This window comes from Bos indicus x Bos taurus, chromosome 8 (genome assembly GCF_003369695.1).
Source record: "Bos indicus x Bos taurus breed Angus x Brahman F1 hybrid chromosome 8, Bos_hybrid_MaternalHap_v2.0, whole genome shotgun sequence".
NCBI classification, from domain to species: Eukaryota; Metazoa; Chordata; class Mammalia; order Artiodactyla; family Bovidae; genus Bos; species Bos indicus x Bos taurus.
The window spans coordinates 69,849,741-69,869,260 of record NC_040083.1 but is presented as its reverse complement, the minus strand read 5'-3'; the positions used below and the strand labels follow the sequence as shown (position 1 = coordinate 69,869,260).

Below are 19,520 nucleotides of genomic sequence, written 5' to 3'. Positions count from 1 at the left end.
AGGGCGCTAAGGGGAAGAGGCCCTGAGGGGAAAGGCAGGCAAAGGCAAGAAAGTAGAGCAATTTACGGAGAGACAGAGGATGACGTGGCTTGTTATTTAGCAGCATTTCCAGAGGGCAGCGTGGAAGGGTTTGGAGGTGGAGAAAGAACAGAAGAACTCTTTTTCTTGACTCCAAGAAAGAGAAAGAGCATCTGGAACATGATGGTGTGGTGAGGACCAAGGGCTGGGAAGGAGATAGTGGGGAGGGGGAGGTCTTTGAAAAGATCTGGATGGCAGGCAGGGAAATTTGGGCTCAACAGGTTCCCTGAAGGAGGCCAGTGGAGCAGGGGCCCGAGAGCCTGGGCGTGGAGTGTCCAAGGGTGCTGTCTGCTCGCCTGAGTTCGTGGCTATCCCTGTGGTTGATATTTCCCTACTGGAATAATCAGAGTCATGGTGAGTCACAGGAAGAAGACAGCCCCAAGTACAGATGATGGTTGAGGGCAGACACCAATGGTTCAAGGATGAGGCAAATCCAGTCCTGGCCACCTTCTTTCCTTCCTTTCCATTCTCCCCACCACTCACATTTCCCATAACTCTCGATTGGGATACAACTACTAAAATTCCTTCTAGAACAATAAGAAGATACATTTTAAAGGGACAAAAGATTTATACAGTCATTTCACCAAAGAAGACTTACAGATAGTCAAGTAAGACATGAAAAGATGCTCAACGTCACTTGTCAGGTAAAGAATCTGACTTTGATTCAGGAGACCCATGTTTGATCCCTGGGTCGGGAATATCCCCTGGAGAAGGACATGATTACCCACTTCTGTATTCTTGCCTGGAGAATCCCACGGACAGAGGAACCTGACAGGATATAGTCTATGGAGTTTCAAAGTCGGACATGACTGTGCAACTAACACACTGTCATTAGGAAAATATAAACAAAAAACTCAATGCGATGCTGCTTTACACTTGCTAGAATGGCTATAATCAGACAGACGGATGATAACAAGTGTTGGTGAGGATGTGGAGAAATTGGAACCTTTATACACTCCTGGTGGAATTGCAAAATGGTGAGACCACTTCGGAAAACAGTTTGGCATTTTTTTTTTAATATTAAGCATAAATTTACCATATGTCCTAGCGATTCCACTGTAGGTATTTTCCCAAGAGAGCTGAAAACAAATACCACACAAAGACCTGCAGCAAATGTTCATATCAGCTTGATTCATAATAGTCCCAAAGTAGAAACAACCCAGATGTCCACAAAGTGGATAAACAAAATGCACACCAATACCCACTCAATGGAATACTCTTTGGCAATTAAAAGGGATAACCTGTTGGTATATGCTACATGCAAAAATGTTATGCTGAGTGAAATAAGCCAGGCACAAAAGACCACATGTTCTATGAGTCCACTTATCCAAAATGTCCAAGAAAGGCAAAAAGGAGATTATAGGGACAGGAAATGGATTGGAAGTTGGCTGAAGATAGAGGCAGAAACAAGTAGTGATTGCAAATGACACCAGGATTGTTTGGGGGGTGATGAAAATGTTCTAAATTTAGTGATGATTGCACCACTCTATTAATTTACTAAAAACTGTTGAAATGTGTACTTTAAAGGGGTGAAGTTTGTGTTAGGAAAATTATACTTCAATACAGCTGTGTAAAAACCTCACTTGGACAAGCACAGATCTAATGCTCCTCCTGTGTTGTCATGATCATGCCAAAGCATGTGATCTGTTGACAAGGCTTCAGGTGTCTCTCTTCAAAGCCCAGGACGTTGGTCTGCCCTGCACCTAACTGACCTCCAAATATGCAGTGGGGATTCCCTGGGCTCTCCCTACCGTAAAGACAGAGCCATACCTCTTTACCTCCCAGCCAGATAGAGGGAGATGAGAACTAACATCTCTAAGATAATGCTATGTGATTACTATACATTTCATTTGATTTTATCTTTTCAGTTTATTTTTAGCAGGTAATACATTCACATGGCTGAAAAATCGAAATGAAAGAATAGGCACATAAGAGAGATTTCCATCCTACCTCTGTTCCATCTACCCATATCCCACCACCACCCACATCTTTTTTTTTTTAAGTATCTTTCCAGAGTTTGTTTATGCAAATACAAACCAATGTGAAGAAATAGTTTATTTTTTCTTTCTTATGTAAAAGTAAGGTGCTAGATTAAACTGTTCTGCACCTTGCTTTTTTCACTCATTTATCTTAGAGAGTCTTTCAGATCAAATCTGAGAGATCTTCATTTTTTTTCCCAGCTATAAAGTGTTCCGTTGTGAGTGTGTATCAGTGTTTATTAACCAGTCCCCAGCTGATGGATGCCTGTATCATTTCCAACTTTTGCTATTATAAACACGGCTGCAATGAATACCTTCTACAAAAGTCACTTCATAAATGTGCAAGCTATCTTTTGGGGAAAATATTACAGAAATGGGGTTGCTGGGTCAAAGGATAAATTGGCCTCGTTTTTGCATTCCCATGGCAATGTAGGAAGCTTCCTCACAGCCTCGCCAGCAGGACGTATTGTCCAGATCTGGGATTTGCAGAATGCTTCATAGGGGTGTTGATTCCATCCTGCTTTCTTCAAGTGGGATTACTTTCTATTTTATATCTCAGCTTGTGGGATCTTTGTTCCCTGACAAGGGATCAAACTGTAGCCCCTGGCAGGGAAAGTGCCAAGTCTTAACCCCTGGACCTCCAGGGAATTCCCTTTCTGTTTTAATTTTAAGTTTTATCTTTTTTTATGTGTGGTAAGAACATGAGATCTACCCTCTGAACAGATTTTGAAGTGTACAATACAGTGTCATCAACCACAGGCACAGACTTGTACAATGGATCTCTAGCACTTATTCATCTCATGCAATTCATACTTTGCACCTATTGAACAGCAACCCCCCATTTCCCTCTTCCCTCTGCCCCTGGCCACCACCTTTCTGCTTTCTGCTTCTATGAGCTTGACTGTTTTAGATACCTCGTGTAGACTGAAGGCTTCCCAGGTGGTGCTAACGGTAAAGAAGCCACCTGCCAATGCAGGAGATGTAAAGAGACGTGGGTTTGATCCCTCGGTCAGGAAGATCCCCTGGAGGAAGGCATGGCAACCCACTCCAGTATTCTTGCCTGGAGAATCCCCATGGACAGAGGAGCCTGGCAGGCTACAATCCATGGGGTCCCAAAGAGTCACACATGGTGGAAATGATTCAGCACACATACACACACACACAACCTTACTACATACCTATGGTATACTCAATTTCTCGCCTCCCCAAATGACTACTTCACAGCTTCTCTGTTCCCAGACTTTCTATAATCCCTCTTCACTGATGATCTTGCCTCTGATTTACTGAGAAAATAAAAGTAACCAGAATCCAATTTCCTCATTCTTCATCACATCTCTCATGCCCTAACATCCAAACCTGTATCATCCACCGATCAAAGTCTAGGTCCTACACTTTTGCTCTGGATCCTGTCCCCTTCCACCTTCCCAGAGTCTTGGCTCTTGCAATAAACCCCTTTCTTCTCTCTGACATCTATGCCTCGCTTGCCACTGGATCACTTCCGTCAGCCTGCAGACACGCCTCACTGTCATCCTTCTTTTTAAAAATTTAAAAAGAAATAAATCTCTTGACTCTTCCTTCCCATTTAGTAACAGCCACTCTGCATCTTAGCTGTCCTTCACACTACAGTTTCTCCTTTTATCATCTTTCATAACTATCTTCAGTTCCTCACCTCCCATCTCTTCACCACCTGTTCCAATCAAACATCGTCCTTTCTACTCCACTGACACTGGTCTTGCCAAGATAACAGAGATCTCCATGTTGTCAAGTCACGTTGCCACATCTGTGTCCTTGTCTTGCTCTGCCTTTCAGTAGCATTCAACATACTTGATCAATTTCTCCTCCTTGACACATTTTCTGTGTCAGCTTTCATGATACCTTCATTTCAGGTGGTTCCTTGTCTCCCTGGCTACAGTCTCCTTTGCTAGATCCTCCTCTCCTCTCAGTGTTAGTATGTTCTAGAGTTCACTCATGAGACCTCTTTTCTTCCCCAAGTCTAATCTCTCCATGAATCATCTCATTATTCTGCGATGAATTTAAGGGCCACCTTCAGTCCTTGGGATTCAATGACTTAAAAATTCATATATCCATCCTGACCTCTCCTCCAAACTCCTAACTCTGACTTAGATACTTGTTTGACTTCAAGAGGCATTTCAAACGTAACATGTCCAAAACAGAACCCTCAGGATCCCCCTTCAAACAGTCTCCTCTGCAAGTCTTCTCCGTGGCCTTAAATGGCTCTGTTCATCCAGTTGCCCAAGCCAAAACCCCAAGTCCTCCTCCATTTCTCTTTCCCTACCCTCTCCTCCCTGCCCTACTGTCCAGTCCACCAGCAAGACCCAGTGATGCTCCCCAAAAATACTTCCCCAGTCCACCTACTGGCTTTTGTCTCCATTGCTACCATTCTAGTCCCTAAGCCATCATCTTGCCATTTACCACTGCAGTAGCCTCCTGTCTGGCTTCCTGCCAACCATTCACTCTCCATCCAGCCATCAAGACCACTTTTAACAGTGTAAACCAGAGCATATCACTGTCCTGGCTAAAAAATACCCTCCAGTGGTTCTGCATTGCACTTGGAATAAAACCCCAGCCTCACCCAAGTCTGCAAAGCCTTCTGTAGCCGGAACCCCATCCATCTCGCCAACCTCGTCACTCTTCTGGCTTGCCTCTAGCCACGTGGCACTTTTTCTGTTGCTCAAACCCTCACTCCATCAGCTTCATGTGACATCATGTGATGAAGTAGTCACACATCAGTCACATGAAGGCCTTTTAGAGGTTGTTTCCCCTTCTTAGAAAGCTTACTCCCTCCACGTCATGTCCAGCTCTTTGCAGGGTTAAGCAATGCATGCATTGCACAAGGGCCCCCAGGTGAGAAAGCGGGGCGTGTTGTTGTTGTTTAGTTGCTAAGTCTTGTCTAACTCTTTCCTGACTCTATGGACCGTAGCCCACCAGGTTCCCCTGTCTGTGGGATTTCCAGGCAACAATACTGGAGTGAGTTGCCATTTCCTTCTCCAGAGGATCTTCCCAACCCAGGGATCAAACCCGTGTCTGCTGTATCGGCAGGCGGATTCTTTATCACTGAGCCACCAGGGAAGCTCTTACTCCCTCCAACCCCACTCTATTTTATTTTGTTCATAGCACTAATCCCACGTTGGCATTTCCTTGGTTTTTGTTGTTTAGTTTGTGTGTGTGTGTGTGTGTGTGTCTTACCTAGAGTAAAATCTTCCTGAAAGTATGGGTCACACTGTCTTGTTCTCTGCTGAACTCCCAGTACCTATAACAGCTTCTGGCCCATAACAGGTGTTTAGAAAATGTTTGTTGAAGGGATGAATGAATCTGAGCATTCCTTGCGATTGGTACAGCTCCTGACATGGATATACTAAGCTCACGTATTTGCTGAATTAATGGACAGGTTGCTCCAACTCTGTGTGTGAGCTTCTTGAAAACAGAAGCCCTATTTCCTTTCTTTCTTCCCCAGCTCCTGGCATGATGCTAGGGACTTCCAGGTGCTGGGTAAATATGCTTACTTGATTGATTGTTCTTCATAAAGGGAAAGCCAAACTATTAAGCTGCCTACCTAATAGACCAGTTCTCTGAGAATCAGCATGTGACACAAGAGGAAAGTCATAAGAATAGGGCTGAATCAAGTAGAAAGCTCCAGGGGTGGGTCAGCCACTGTTGGCTGGAATTGAGGTAAAAGGAGTGTCTGCACCTTGTAGATTTCCCATCCGAATTCTAGCCACGACACTACACTTGTTTCTGGTGAATATGTTACAGGATGCAGCCTACATCCTGGTGATGGTGGACCCCGATGCCCCCAGCAGGTCTTCTCCCAAAGCTCGATTCTGGAGACATTGGCTGGTGTCAGATATCAAGGTAAGCAGTGCCAGAAGGCACTTTCAGACTCAGCGGGCACTGGGGCCAAAAGATGGTCATTCTCAGCTCTCACTTGGGTTCTCAGCTCTCATTTGGGAGGGTCAGGGACCCTGCTGAGCCAGGACTTCTGTGTCAGGTCGCCCCCAGCACCCAGCTGTCACAGCCTTGCACACGTTTTCTAATAATTTCAGAAAATATCCCCGGATCAGTGATACATAGGTAAGCAGGTTCTCGGGATAAGTAGGGGTGGAGCCCCAGTTTGTACTGTTTTCCTGCTTTCTGTATTGTAAGGACTCCCACTGTCACCAGTTTCAAGTTACAGTGATTTCATAACTGAATCGCAAATTTTCTGAAACTGTAGCAATGGCTTCAGCACACCACTGCCAGGGGCCTGGGTTTAGGGGGGCACCAGGTGATTCTATGTGGTCCTCCTGGCAGGGGACTCCTGCAGGATCTGCTCCTGACGGGCCAAGGGGCATGGAGGGGGCCTGGTGATCCATTTCTTTTTCTTCATACGGAAACAAATGACCTTCCCTTATTTTCCCTTTTGTCATCAGCCATAATTAGAAAGGTGCTTGGCTCCGCCTTTCCAGAGTTGGTCTGAGGAACACAAATCCGGTGGCTTGTTAAAGGGGCATTAGATGAAAAAACCAAAACCAGAAAGGCTCTATTTCCAGGCAAGTTTTGGAGACTCTGGGTTAAACTGCATTAATCCCATTCCTCACTGAAGGGCTTTTTAGAGCTTTTAATATCCTAGTATGCGTTATATAACATGCATCTATTTTCCCATCTCACTTGACTGTTGAATCTTTTGTTCACAAGCACGTGGCAATGCACTAGGGGAAAATCCACACTATCATCAGACATCCATGTATTTCTGCCTGGAAAGCCTGCCGATGGCGTTTGCATCACGTGTGCAAAGGCATCAGCCTCGTAAGATGGTGGGAACCCAGACCTAGAAAGACTAAGTCTGGATCCAGCCTGGTTCCCAACTCAGTGATCTCCTCCATGTCGTGGAGACCCTCAACGGCATTTCATCTTTATCCGTAAGATGGGAACCATGTTAACTCTTCTGTAGAGTTGTCATGATCCTCCAATGAGAGCGTGTACTAAGAGCAGTCTCTAAAACACAGCACTTACCACAAATATAGGGACTTCGTATTTTTCCTTCTAGAGCTGTGGGGCAGAGGGAGGGGTATCTGTCTGAACTAGCTGTTGACTCTCCTGGTCAAGGCAGGGCTTTTATAACCGCTGGAGTGGGGAGGTGGTGGGAGGGTTACCCTGGCAACCAACCTCCGCCCAGTGACCACAGATCCTTCGCAGGATGCTCAGGGGGACAGCCAGTTCTCAGGGGCAGCCCCAGTGACAATCTAGGTAGTGGCTCCCTCCAGGGAGACTTGCAACAGTGGCTTCCAGAACAGAACACAAGCAGGGCTGAAGAAGGAGGGCAGAAGCAGTGCTCCCACACCCTCCCCTGGCCAAACCCTGCTCTCCAAGAACCTTGGAAACACCATAAACCTGTGAAAGGGAAGAGCAAGGGGAGATTCCTGCCATCAGGGGAGGGAGGGAAGCTGAGAGCACGAAAGGGAAAGATACTGGATCCTGCCGCAAACTAGAGCAGAGGCTTTGTGTACTCAGGACTCCCCAGCAGCCACGAGGGGGTGAAACTCTCAAGAAAAGACCATCACACTGGTCATCATATTTACAGTCTGCGCCCCACGCATAGGGCTGCCTGTAAGAAGGTTCTGTGGGCAACTCTGAGGCCCGATTTCAGAAGCTGGAATGTAACAGAATGTGATAATGCATGCATGTTCAGTCGTATCCAACTCTTTGCGACCCCATGGACTATAGTCCTCCAGTCTCCTCTCTCCATGGGATTCTCCAGGCAAGAATACTGGAGTGGGTTGCCATGTCCTCTTCCAGGGTATCTTCCTAACCCAGGGATCAAACCCATGTCTCCTGCATCTCCTGCGTTGGTTCTTTATCCACTAAACCACATTTCAGAGTAGAAGGCTCCTTAGGGTCATGAGGTTGCCTCTTTTCCAAGCCTGAAGTCTCCTCCTGCCCACTCCTCTCCCCCAGTACAGGACAGGACAGTTTTTTCACACCAGCCTTGTGGTGCAAATGTGGTTTCAGCCCTTACAGCCCAGCTTAGAAGCAGAACAGGTGGCAGGTGGCAGCTGGCCGGCGGGACCGCTAAGCCATAGACTTACCAGGGCCACCTGCCCGGGTACAGCCCTCAGCCCTCTCTCTCGGGCTGGAGGAAGCTTGGGTTTCCGCTGCATTGTCACCCACTTGCCCAGATGCAAGGGTCCAGCAGGAAGCAGCAGCTCTCCCCAGTTATGTCCACTCAGCCTGACCACCGGCCCCCGTGTTCCGCCAGCTGCACAGCTGGTATAAAAACCAGACTGGGGTAGGTCTCAGGCCGTGGATCTCAGCCAAAAGAAAAGAGGGCGCTGATCAAACTCAGAAGCACTTCCTGTGTGTTCCGCTACAGCTGAGTCGGTCCCCAACATTAAAGCACATTTAGATCAGCTAGCAAGCTTGTTAAAATGCAGATTCCTGGGCACCCCTTGGGTCAGGAGGGAACAGGACATCCACACTCCACAGGCATCCAGGAGGGGTTTAGCAGCTGGAAGGAAGACTGCAGAGCTCAGTGTCAGAATGCCCAGGTCCTTGTTAATATCACCCATTTGTGCAGCAATTTGCAAGTGAAAAGCTCTTTTAGAACTTCCTATTTGTTCAGTTCCTGGGTCAGGAAGATCCCCTGGAGGAGGAAATGCCAACCCACTCTGGTATTCTTGCCTGGAAAATCCCATGAACAGAGGAGCCTGTTGGACTACAGTCCATGGGGTCAAAAGCGTCAGATATGACTGAGCGACTAACACTTTCACTACTGTTTTTCTCCATTGATCCTTTCAATCACTTTGTGAACCAGACATTGTCCCCATTTTACAGATGGGGAAACAAAGGCTGCAGAGAGGAAATGATTCCAGTCTCTCAGCTATGAGTGGTAGAGATGGGTCTTCAATCCTGGTACCTCAGCTCCAAACCACCATCCCACATCTCTTGCATCAACTCGACTGTGGCCAAAGGCGTGTCACCATGGCCTCCCTGTATAATGGGAAACAATCTCTGTGGTTCCCTTGTCATCCTGGGGCCCTGTTTCTGGTTACGTTTTACAAGTGGATGCTTCCAGGGACCTTCCTGAGGGAATGCTGTCTTGGTAAATAAAACACTCCTGATAAGGATCTTGAACCCCATAAAGTAAACCCTACGTCTTATCATAACCCTCAGTAACAAGTGGCATCAGCAATAAGGCATGCCAAAAAGTCACTGCAGATACAGAAAGACAGTAGCTCTGTGATTCACAATGACCACAGAGGCAAACTTGGTGGCACCTAGGCTGGCCTCATTAATAGGGCATGAGTGTGTTCCAAGTCACTTCAGTCATGTCTGACTCTTTGTGACCCTGTGGACTGTAGCTTGCCAAGCTCCTGTGTCCATGGAATTCGCCTAGCAAGAACACTGGAGCGGGTTGCCATGCCCTCCTCCAGCGGATCCTCCTGACCCAGGCTGCGTCTCTTATGTCTCCTGCATTGGCAGGCAAGTTCTTTACCACTAGCGCCTCCTGTGGGACTCAGACCTAATTAGGTGGTGGGCTGCACCATGGCCATGGGAGCCCCTCAGGAGAGATAATTTTTTGGACTGTCTGTCCAGGTTGAAACAAGATATAAACCACTTCTTAGGAATACGTGAAATATCAGCAGCCCCTCCAATGAGAGGCTGGTGGGATCTGGGACAGAGTAGGATAAAGCTTCAGTCCTTAAAGAAAAACTAGGAGCTAGAGAGAAGTCCATCAGAAAGGACTAGGCATTCACGGTACTCTTTGTTCATTCAACGCATATGGATTGGCCATTATTTGCTATGTCCTAGGGTTTCAGGGCGAGAAATCTGGAGCCAGACTTGTGGTTTGAATTTGAATCCACAAGTGTTAGCTTTGTGATTTTTGTGTGGAGGCTGTGGTGCAGGGAGGCACATGTTCTTCAACCTGTGTTTTTACTTGCTCTCTTATAAACTGGGGATCCTGAATGTTCCTACCTCACACTGTTGTTTGTTGCTGTTGTTTAGCCACTAAGTCGTGTCTGACTCTTTTGCGACCCCATGGACTGTAGCCCACGAGGCTCCTCTGTCCATAGGATTTCCTAGACAAGAATACTGGAGTGGGTTGCCATTTCCTTCTCCAGAGGATCTTCTCAACCCAGGGACGGGATCCACATCTCCTGCTTTGACAGGCAGATTCTTTACCCCTGAGCCACCAGGGAAGCCCCCACATTGTAAACGACAGGTTTACTTACTTAAGGGTGCTTAGAACAGGACCCAGAACTCTGTATAATATGTTGCTGTGAGGTTATCATGATTGCTCCAAGTCAGGCCCTATACTAGCCCCGGGGTTGCAAACGCAAACAAAACAGGGGGCCTCCCTGTTATCAGAGGGTTTCTACTCTAAAGAGACAGAGAAAGGAGGCTGCAGTGGGGTTACCAGGGCCTCCAGAAGTTGGCTGGGTTCAGAACTCCCTATACCTGTGGGTTCCCATTTGCTCAGGGATAACACTAGACTTTAGTCCCCAAACCTGGCCAGACCTGGGCAGGCAGGGACTGATACATAAATTGTACTGTCTTTCTGAGTCCCCTGTTTGAAAAACCTCTCATTGAGTGAAAAATATTTCCAACAGACTGTTGATACATAACATCCTTTCTCTTCCACAGTGCTACATCCCTAGCTTTTCCTTTAAGATGCTTTTAGTTTTAACTCAATCTAATTAATAATCTTTGTGCTCAAGCCTAATTAAGGTATTAATTAATTTGCATCATTCATTTCAAAAAGAAATGCTTATTGGTGGATCATCTTCTATTTGTCTCCGAAATTAGTGCTCAGGGCTTTTCAGGCAGATACTTTCATTAGGTTTATTTTTATTGTTAATGGGAATATTGAACACAGGGAGATGGTATGTTAATACTTTCCACAAAGACTATCATGACTGGTGACAAAGAACACAAGAACAATTAAGGAGGCAAGGGTGCCTTTCTTCTTCCAAAAGAGAAAATCTTCCTAGAAACTGTCAATGATTCTAAAATTTGTCCTGAAAATCTTTTTTGTTTTAAGAAAGAAAAGGAAATGGCAAGTTCATGTTTCCCTTTCATTCAGTGCCCTCAACCTTTGGCAGCTGTAAGTGCAAGCAATTCTGGGCTGAATTGAAAGGACTTTAAGGGTTCATTATTCTGTCTACATTTCTATAGAATCGAATTTTTCCATAATGAGAGATCCTTTTTTTTTTTTTTTTTAAGGACCTCTTAGTGTGTTTGGTGAATAAGATAAATGGGAAACCCAACAAACAGAGCTGGGATCATAGATAGCCCCTTGCTTTCCAATTAGGTGCTTAGCATGTGTCAGGACTCCTCTGTTGGAATTATTGGTCCAGCTCCTGAGAAATCTCAGGCAAGTTACTTGACCTCTCTGATACTGTGGCTTCTTGTCTGTAAAGCTGAGACAAATCCTTCCTCTTCAGGATAGAGACAGGAAAAGGAAAATTACATATGCAAAGAGGTGAAGCCTCCCTAGAGAAAGGCACTATATAAAGCGGCAGATTCATCTTTGTTCCTAATCAATTGAGCAGTAGATTCTGTAAAAAGTTTAATATATGTATAATTATATAATCTAATTTTCTATACGCTCAGAAACCAGCTAATGGTAATAAAAAGAAGAATAAATGATCTCTATCGGGCCCTCAAGTTCAGGTGAAGAGGTCAAACCAAGAAAATAGGATTCATTCATTGTTTCTTTATTTAGACCTGTATTTTTAGTTCTGTTGCTACTATTTGTGCACTTGTCCATGTATGCTTTGCCCTGCCCCATGAGGGTCCATTTTAAGTAATAAATACCTGCAAAGCTTGGCTTATGCTCCCTAAGAGCATGTCGGTTTGGATCTAGGAGCCCTAAAGAGCATTTGGTGATGCGGACAATGCAGAGGCCCTGGTTATAAACCAGATGTGTACATGGCCACCATGAGGGAGGCAAGAAAGAGCCTGCACTTTGGGGTCAGATGAATTGGGGGAGGCTCCATGCACTGCCACTTCTAGTTGGGAATCTCTGAGCTTCAGTTTCTCTGTCCTTAAAATGGGCATGACAATAATATCTATTTCCCAGTGTTTGATGAGTTTAAGTTTCATAACATAGAACAGAAGAGTAGGACCTCCATCAATGTGACTCTCTCCCCCACCACTCCCAACTTCGAGATCTGACCACAGCTGCTACTTATGATGTAGCAACTTCCCTTAGGCTGTTGGGCTCCTGTTTTGCAAAGTAAGAATTCTAGGCAACACCCCAACACAGAAACCATGTGGTAAAAGCAGCTCATCCTTTCACCTCTCAGTCTAGATGGGTCCAGGCCCAGCCTGGAGGTACCAAACTGACCCAAGCCTGCTTTGGTGGAGGAAGTAATTGAGGGGAAGGATGTCTGTCCCATCATTCGTGTGCACTAAGTTGCTTCAGTCGTGTCCAACTCTTTGCGACCCCATGGACTGTAGCCCACCAGGCTCCTCTGTCCATGGAACCCTCTAGGCAAGCATACTGGAATGGGTTGCCATGCCCTCCTCCAGCAGATCTTCCTGACTCAGGGATTGAACCCGTGTCTCTTATGTCTCCTGCATCAGCAGATGGGTTCTTTACCACTAGTACCACCTGGAAAGCCCGTCTGGTCATTCAGCCTCTGGGAATTGCCCTGTGACCCTCCTGGACCAGACCAGGGGCTCCTGGAGTCATCACAGACCACAGCCTGCATACGGGCCTTGGCTGCAAGCATCAGTCAGGGCTACAATGTGCCTCCCACGGGCAGGGCTACACTTCATTCCCAATACTTCCTACTTTCTATTTATTATTTTTTGTGCCTTGCAGCATGCAAGATCTTAGTTCCCCCACCAGGGATCATACCTGTGCCCCCTGCATTGCGAGGACAGTCTTAGCCACTGGACCACCAGAGAAGTTCCCCCACTTTTATTTTTAACATGTCCCAGCACCCTTCACCGTTTCCTTATCGTTCACCATCCCCACTTGGCTGTCATTGTCCCACCACAGGGACGCCTCGCTTCCCATTCAAAATAATTTAAATAAACTGTTGCTACAAAGTGGAATATTATCTTCTGATGAATGTTTTTAAAGCCCTTAAGGTTTTCATGGTAATTTGCGGTGTAAAATTATTTGGAGATAAGAGCCAAATTAACTCTCGGATGCCGAGGTCGCTGTGTCCTGTTATCCATGTGAGCACTGTTTAAATATAATCAGCCCTCAGACTAATGCAGCATAATTGTTCATTTGAAATAGCTTTTTTTACTCCATTCAATGAGTCATTAAAATATTCAAGGGATAATGCAGTGAATTGGAAATGAATTTATCATATTATCCCATACATACTGTAGTGCTTCAGGTAACTAAGGAGAAAGGGGGAGAGGGAGGGAGAGAGAACGTGGATACAATGTGCACAGGCAGGAAGGGGGCCAGGATACGCGGGGATATGGGAAACAAAGCTTTTGGGGTGCTTTATGGCAAGTGTGTATAGAGAGGCTGACCAGGAGGGGTGGCAAAAAAGGGAAACGCTGTCCTTTGAAGAGCTCACTGACTCTCTCTCTCTCTGCACTCTGAGAATCTGTGCTCCACCACAGCTCCGCTGTTAACTTATTTTTATCAAATATGTTTATATCAGAAAGTCGTTATGGAAACCAATTCTGCCATCCAGGAGAATTCCTGGATCAGGCAGAAAACTCTTTCTTTCTCTCTCTTTCTCTCCTTTTCTCTCTGTCTCTCTCTCTCTCTCTCTCTCATACACACACACACACACCACTCGCGCACGCACACACATTTATAGACACCCCAAAGGGAACAGCAGTCTTGCTCACCCAATTCTGAACTCAGCTCTGACACAGTCAGAGGGTGGCACCCTGGCTCCCCTTCGTGGGCAGAGCTGTAAAGTGGCTGAGACTGAGACCAGCTGTCCAACCTCACCCCTTGCCCTGACCTTGGGAACCTGGGCTGTGGCTTTAATTCCTCATGGTCCCCCAGACCCAGAACCCCCACCCCAAGCACATGCACTAAGGAGAGACAAGAGGGCGCCGGTGGCAATGTATTTGACGGGGCAGTTCTTCCTCAACCAAGGGAAGGTCCCATGGGTGTGTGTGGCTTGTACTGCACCTGGAATACCATCTTCTGTTCTGGTCACAGCATTTCAAGAAAGACAATGAGCAGCACATGAGCAAAGCAGCCACAGGGACAAGGCTGTGCAGAAACCAGGAAAGCAGGGCTGGCTGGCCTGCCAGAACCCCCAAGGGCAGCCATGAGGACTGACTTTAAGAAGTCTTCAAAGATTTCTTTTAAAATTGGAAAAACTCTATTTGGAAAACAACAGGGAGGCCTACTCTCCTCTTCTGGGGAGAATTAGAACCAGTGGGTAAAATTTACATGGACGTCAGTTTGGGCGCCATGTAAGAAAACACTTCCTAAGAATTTGAACTGCTTAAGAACTGAGCACATACTCCACAGAGGAGGGAGTACTTAGCACGGAAGGTACTTATTCACCAGTGACTCAGGAATGGTCCCCAGCACAGGAGGTAGACCAGATGATCGGTTAGATATACCCTTTGATATCCATAGTGTTTCTACCTGCCATATTTCCCTTCCTGGCTAAAGATACTCTTCTTAGAGCTTATACCCTTATATTAACAATGACAATAATAATTTTAAAAGGAAGAATAAATGGAAAGAGAAAAAAGAAAGAGAAGAGGAAGAATGAAAAGAAACAAAACATTTATACATTAGCATGTTGTGCTGGGCACTGTGCTTCATGAATTTCTCATCTCATCCTCACAAAAGCCCCAGATGAAGGTAATCTAAACCAGAAAATTAAGATCTAGAGGGGTTAAGCAGTTGTCCAAGATCTAGCTGGTGAGCAACTGATTGGGATTTGAACCCAGAGCAGGCATGTATAATCATGATGCCACAGTAGGTCTCCAGAGTTTAGGTAGATTCTACCCCTTGCTACCCATGCCCAACAAAGGTCCGTATAATCAAAGATATGGTTTTTCCAGTAATCATGTATGCATGTGAGCGTTGGACCATAAAGAAGACTGAGTGCTGAAGAACTGATGTGTTAGAATTGTGGTGCTGGAGAAGACTTTTGAGAGCCCCTTAGACAGCAAGGAAATCAAACCAGTCAACCCTAAAGGAAATCAACCCTAAATATTCCTTGGAAGGACTGATGCTGAAGCTGAAGCTCCAATACTTTGGCCACCTGATGCGAAGAGCCAACTCATTGGATAAGATTCTGATGCTGGGAAAGATTGAGGGCAGGAAGAGAAGGGTGTGACAGAGGATGAGATGGTTAGATAGCATCACTGACTCAATGGATATGAATTTTGAACAAACTCCAGGAGATAATGAAGGACAGGGGAGCCTGGTGTGCTGCAGTTCATGTGGTTGCAAACAGTCGGATACAACTTAACAACTGACTGAAGTGACCCAAGCCTGGATTCTGTGACAGCTTTTGTCAGGACCAGGTGTGGCGGCTGAGAGGAAGTGGTGCTGGTATGAAGGGTGCAATTTGAGCTTCCTGGCCTCCTGCCCTTTACCTCCATTCTTGGCCATGCCCACCTCAACCATAGTGCAGCCCTGACCTGGGCCTTAGAGCAGGGGCCTGGGAGACAGCTTCTCCAACTTACTGTGAGCAAATGATTCCCCACCCTGAGTCTATTTCCTCAACTGTAAAAGAGGACATTAGCAAAACTTTAAAAAAAACAAAAAGGAATTTTATAAGCCACATAGTTGTTGTTTAGTTACTAAGTCATGTCCAACTCTTTTACAACCCCCTGGACTCTAGCCCACCAGTCTCCTCTGTCCATGGGATTTCCTAGGCAAGAATACTGGGTGGGCAGCCATTTCCTTCTCCAGGGGATCTTCCTGACCCAGGGATCAAACCCACATCTCCTGTATTGCAGGTGGATTCTTTACCATTGAGCCACCTGGGAAGCCCAAGACACATAGGCATGTATGAAAAAAAAATCATTAAAAAAAAATAAGATGAATACACTGGCATCAAACCACAAGAATGTTGTTGTGAAGACATAATGAGATAAAATGTGTAAAGTACCCAGCACCCAGCATTAGATGCTACCTATTTGCTATTTCGCTACTCCTTCCATCTACTATCTCCCTAACTCCTCTACTGGAAGCTTAGACAATTGAGCCTTTGATGGTAAGGAGCTTACATCACTTCCAAGAGGCAGGTCAGAGCCTGCCAGGAGAATGAGCTGCTCTCATGGTTACCACTTAAAAGACCCTAAGGGAAAAAGCCACCACAGACATAGGACTTAATCAGGAGGTGTTGGGACCAACTCTTTAACCTGGCCTGTGCTCAGCACTGCAGCTATTAAAAAATAATAATGTAAGACCTACAGAAGATAGATAGATAATTTGATGAATTTAACATTGTGATGAATTTAAACATTGGATGAATTTAAAATGTGTTTTTTCTGTTCCCCAATTGGAAAGACAGGGCTAATGTGTAGGAAACAGAGAGTAGAACTCATGGGATATTAGCATCAACTCTAACTGGGCCCTTTAGATTCAGATGGCTTTGAGAGTTCAGATCGCTCTCCCCTCTGCAGTGAGGTAACGCCTCCTCCTTCAAGGCTCAGCTCAAATGTCACCTCCACTGAAAGGCTCTCTCTGAGGCCTCCAGACTGAGTTAGTCAGTCCTGCCCTGAACTCCTACTACACTGAGTCAAACCTCTGTTAGTGTCTTTATCACATGGTTTGTTATTATTTATGAGTCTCTTTTCTCTGTTAGACCACGAGTTCCTGGAGGGTAGAATTGTGTCTTATATCCTGAGCATTTAGCACAGTGCCGGGAACACAGAAGACCCTCAATCAGTGTTGAATGGATCAGTGAATGAAGGCATGAAGGGATGAATGGATAAAAGAATGAAGGAATGGATGGATGGATAGTGGCTGGGCAAGTAGAGGGATTGATGTATGAGGTGATAGTACGTTGTGATGGCTTCACAATGGAGACAAGAGCTGTGCTGGGGCTTGAATTGTGAGCAGGCCCAAAAAAGTCAAAGGATATGAGATTGTATTTCAAGAAGAGAAGAGAATAACTAAAAGTTCAGGCATGTGAATGACGTAGAAAGAAGAATTATAAACATAGAATTAAACGTCAAGACAGCTGAGTTAATTAAGGCCCCCTTTATCACCTCTCCCTGGGTGGTTATTGCAAAAGCCATCTAACTGAGCCACTTCCTGTAACCTCATCCCTTGCAAAAGTATCTATCTGTCACGCGAGTGTATGCTCCTCGGTTTTTGTCTCGTTACAACAAAGATTTGGAGTGACGGACATTAAAGCCCCCCCGGCGTGTTACAGCTCTGGGGTCTTGGATAGACAGTGTTATAGCTCTCAGGTCTCAACAGACCATGTTATAGCTCTTAGACAAATCAGTGTTACAGCCCAGTGTTACAGCTCTATTTTATCTAGAAGATAGGAAAATCCATCTTTGAGGCGTAAGGGCATGTCGATACAAAGACGCGAAGAGAAGAGCACCCCAGCGCGCCGGGGAGAGAGAGAGAGAGAGCTAGCTTGGGCTCCTCTTTTTATATGTTTTTCTCTCCCTGGGCCTGTCCTATGTAAATTGGGCCAGCCAGGAGTGTTGTTTGTTTTACCTGAGGTCCTCACTCTGGTCCTCGGACCTTCCTTTGTTCTATTTTCACGGGCTTTTCCCTTCCTTGCCTTTTAGCCACCACCATTTTGGACTCCTTTTCCCTATTCTACCTAACACATCTTTCCTTCATGGGTTGATGTTTTCTAAAATTGAAATATGATCATATTACTTCCCTAGTTGAAGCCTTCAGTGACTCCTCAGTATCTCAGGACAGACTCCTATATGGTCAGTATACTGTATTGTTTATTTTAAAAATTTTATTGAAATATAGTTGATTTACAATGTTGTGTTAATTTCTGCTGTACAGCAAAGTGACTTAGTTTCATACACACACACACACACACACACACATATATTCACACAAGCATTCTTTTTCATCTTCTTTTTAAATTTATTTTATTTTTTGGCCACATGACATATTGGATCTTAGTTCCCCAACCAGGGATCAAACCCATGTCCCCAGCAGTAGACGCCCAAAGTCTTAACCACTGGACTGCCAGGGAAGTCTTCTATTCATCTTCTTTTACATTATGGTTTAGCACAGGATGTTGAGTACAGTTCCCTATGCTATAATAGGACCTTGTTTATCCATCCTGTATACAACAGTTTGCTTCCTGGTCAGCATATTATTTAAGGCCTTTGGCTCTGGCCCTTCCTGCCCCATCAGCCCTGCATGGTGCTCTTGCCAAGCTGCATGTGGTGTCTCAAACCTTCTGTGTGTCTCAGGCCACTGTGGACCATTAGTAGCTCTGGTCCCTCTCCCTAGGAAGCTGTTCTGCAATCTGAAAACACTTAGTTGCTTTATAGAAGTTAAGATCTCTAGATGAATGACACCTTCAAGGTCCAGAAAAAGCTGAGACTTAGGATCACAGAGTCACTTCCAGAAATAGGAAAGGAAAATGTGGATTCCTGAATTTAAGATGGTGAGTGTAATATCCATCCGCATCAAAATTCCATAACAATTAAAAAGCAGATGGTCTGAGACAGCAGAGGAAGCATTGAACACTGTGAGTCTGCATAAGCTCACTGAAAACAAGTCACTCCTGACCACTCAGATGTCTTTACTGATGAATGTACTGGTCCAGTGGACCAGGAGAAGGTGCTAAGTAAGCACAGCGTAGCTTAATTGACCAAGGCTTTAGACCAAGTCAGTCATGGTAAACTGTGGGCAAGGAGGACAAATACAGCTTCAATTTATGACTATTGTGTTCAGTGGGTTTGTGACTTGTTAGCAAACCGCTCCTGAAGTGACTAGTAGATTGTGCTTCCCTGGTAGCTCAGACGGTAAAGAGTCTGCCTGCAAAGCGTGAGACCCAGATTTGATCTCTGGATTGACTCCAGGGAAGACACCCTGGAGAAGGGAATGGCTAACCACTCCAGTATTCTTACCTGGAGAAATGCTGCTTCAATTTATGGCTATTGTGTTCAATGGGTTCAGGATTTAGTTAGCAAACCATTCCTAAAGAATGTTGACTAAAAGATTCACATCAACCTCCAGGGCAGTCCCTAGTGACAAGCCACGGGATTCTGCCAAAGGGCCTACCTTGTTCAATATCTACATAGATAGCATGCTCACTGAATAAAGGGCACCCAATAAGTTTCAAGGAATTGCTAACACGCAGAGTGACACAAAACAGTTAATTTTGGCAAATTTGGAAGGATGGGCCTACAATGAAAAAAATTAAACTTAATAGAGATTAATCTCAAATTCTATATTTAGGTTCCAAATCAATTGCACAAACACCGAATGGGGAAGACTTGGCATAGCAGGAGTTCATGAAGGGAAAAGATCAGAGCACTTTTCATTAATTTTTAAGCTAATTTTAA

The 19,520-nt window shown here is 45.4% G+C and overlaps 1 protein-coding gene across 8 annotated transcripts in view; it reads left to right on the top strand.

The window, feature by feature from the left end:
* PEBP4 (phosphatidylethanolamine binding protein 4) overlaps positions 1 to 19,520 on the top strand; it is a 223,208-nt gene that overhangs the window by 102,125 nt on the left and 101,563 nt on the right. For 7 of the 8 annotated variants that reach the window (XM_027549898.1, XM_027549893.1, XM_027549896.1 and 4 more), the window contains exon 4: positions 5,832 to 5,930. The exons of the other annotated variant lie outside the window; for it this stretch is intronic. In XM_027549898.1, the coding sequence (XP_027405699.1) occupies positions 5,832 to 5,930 (99 nt within the window). The remainder of the gene's footprint in view (positions 1 to 5,831; positions 5,931 to 19,520) is intronic. 8 annotated transcript variants of the gene reach the window in all.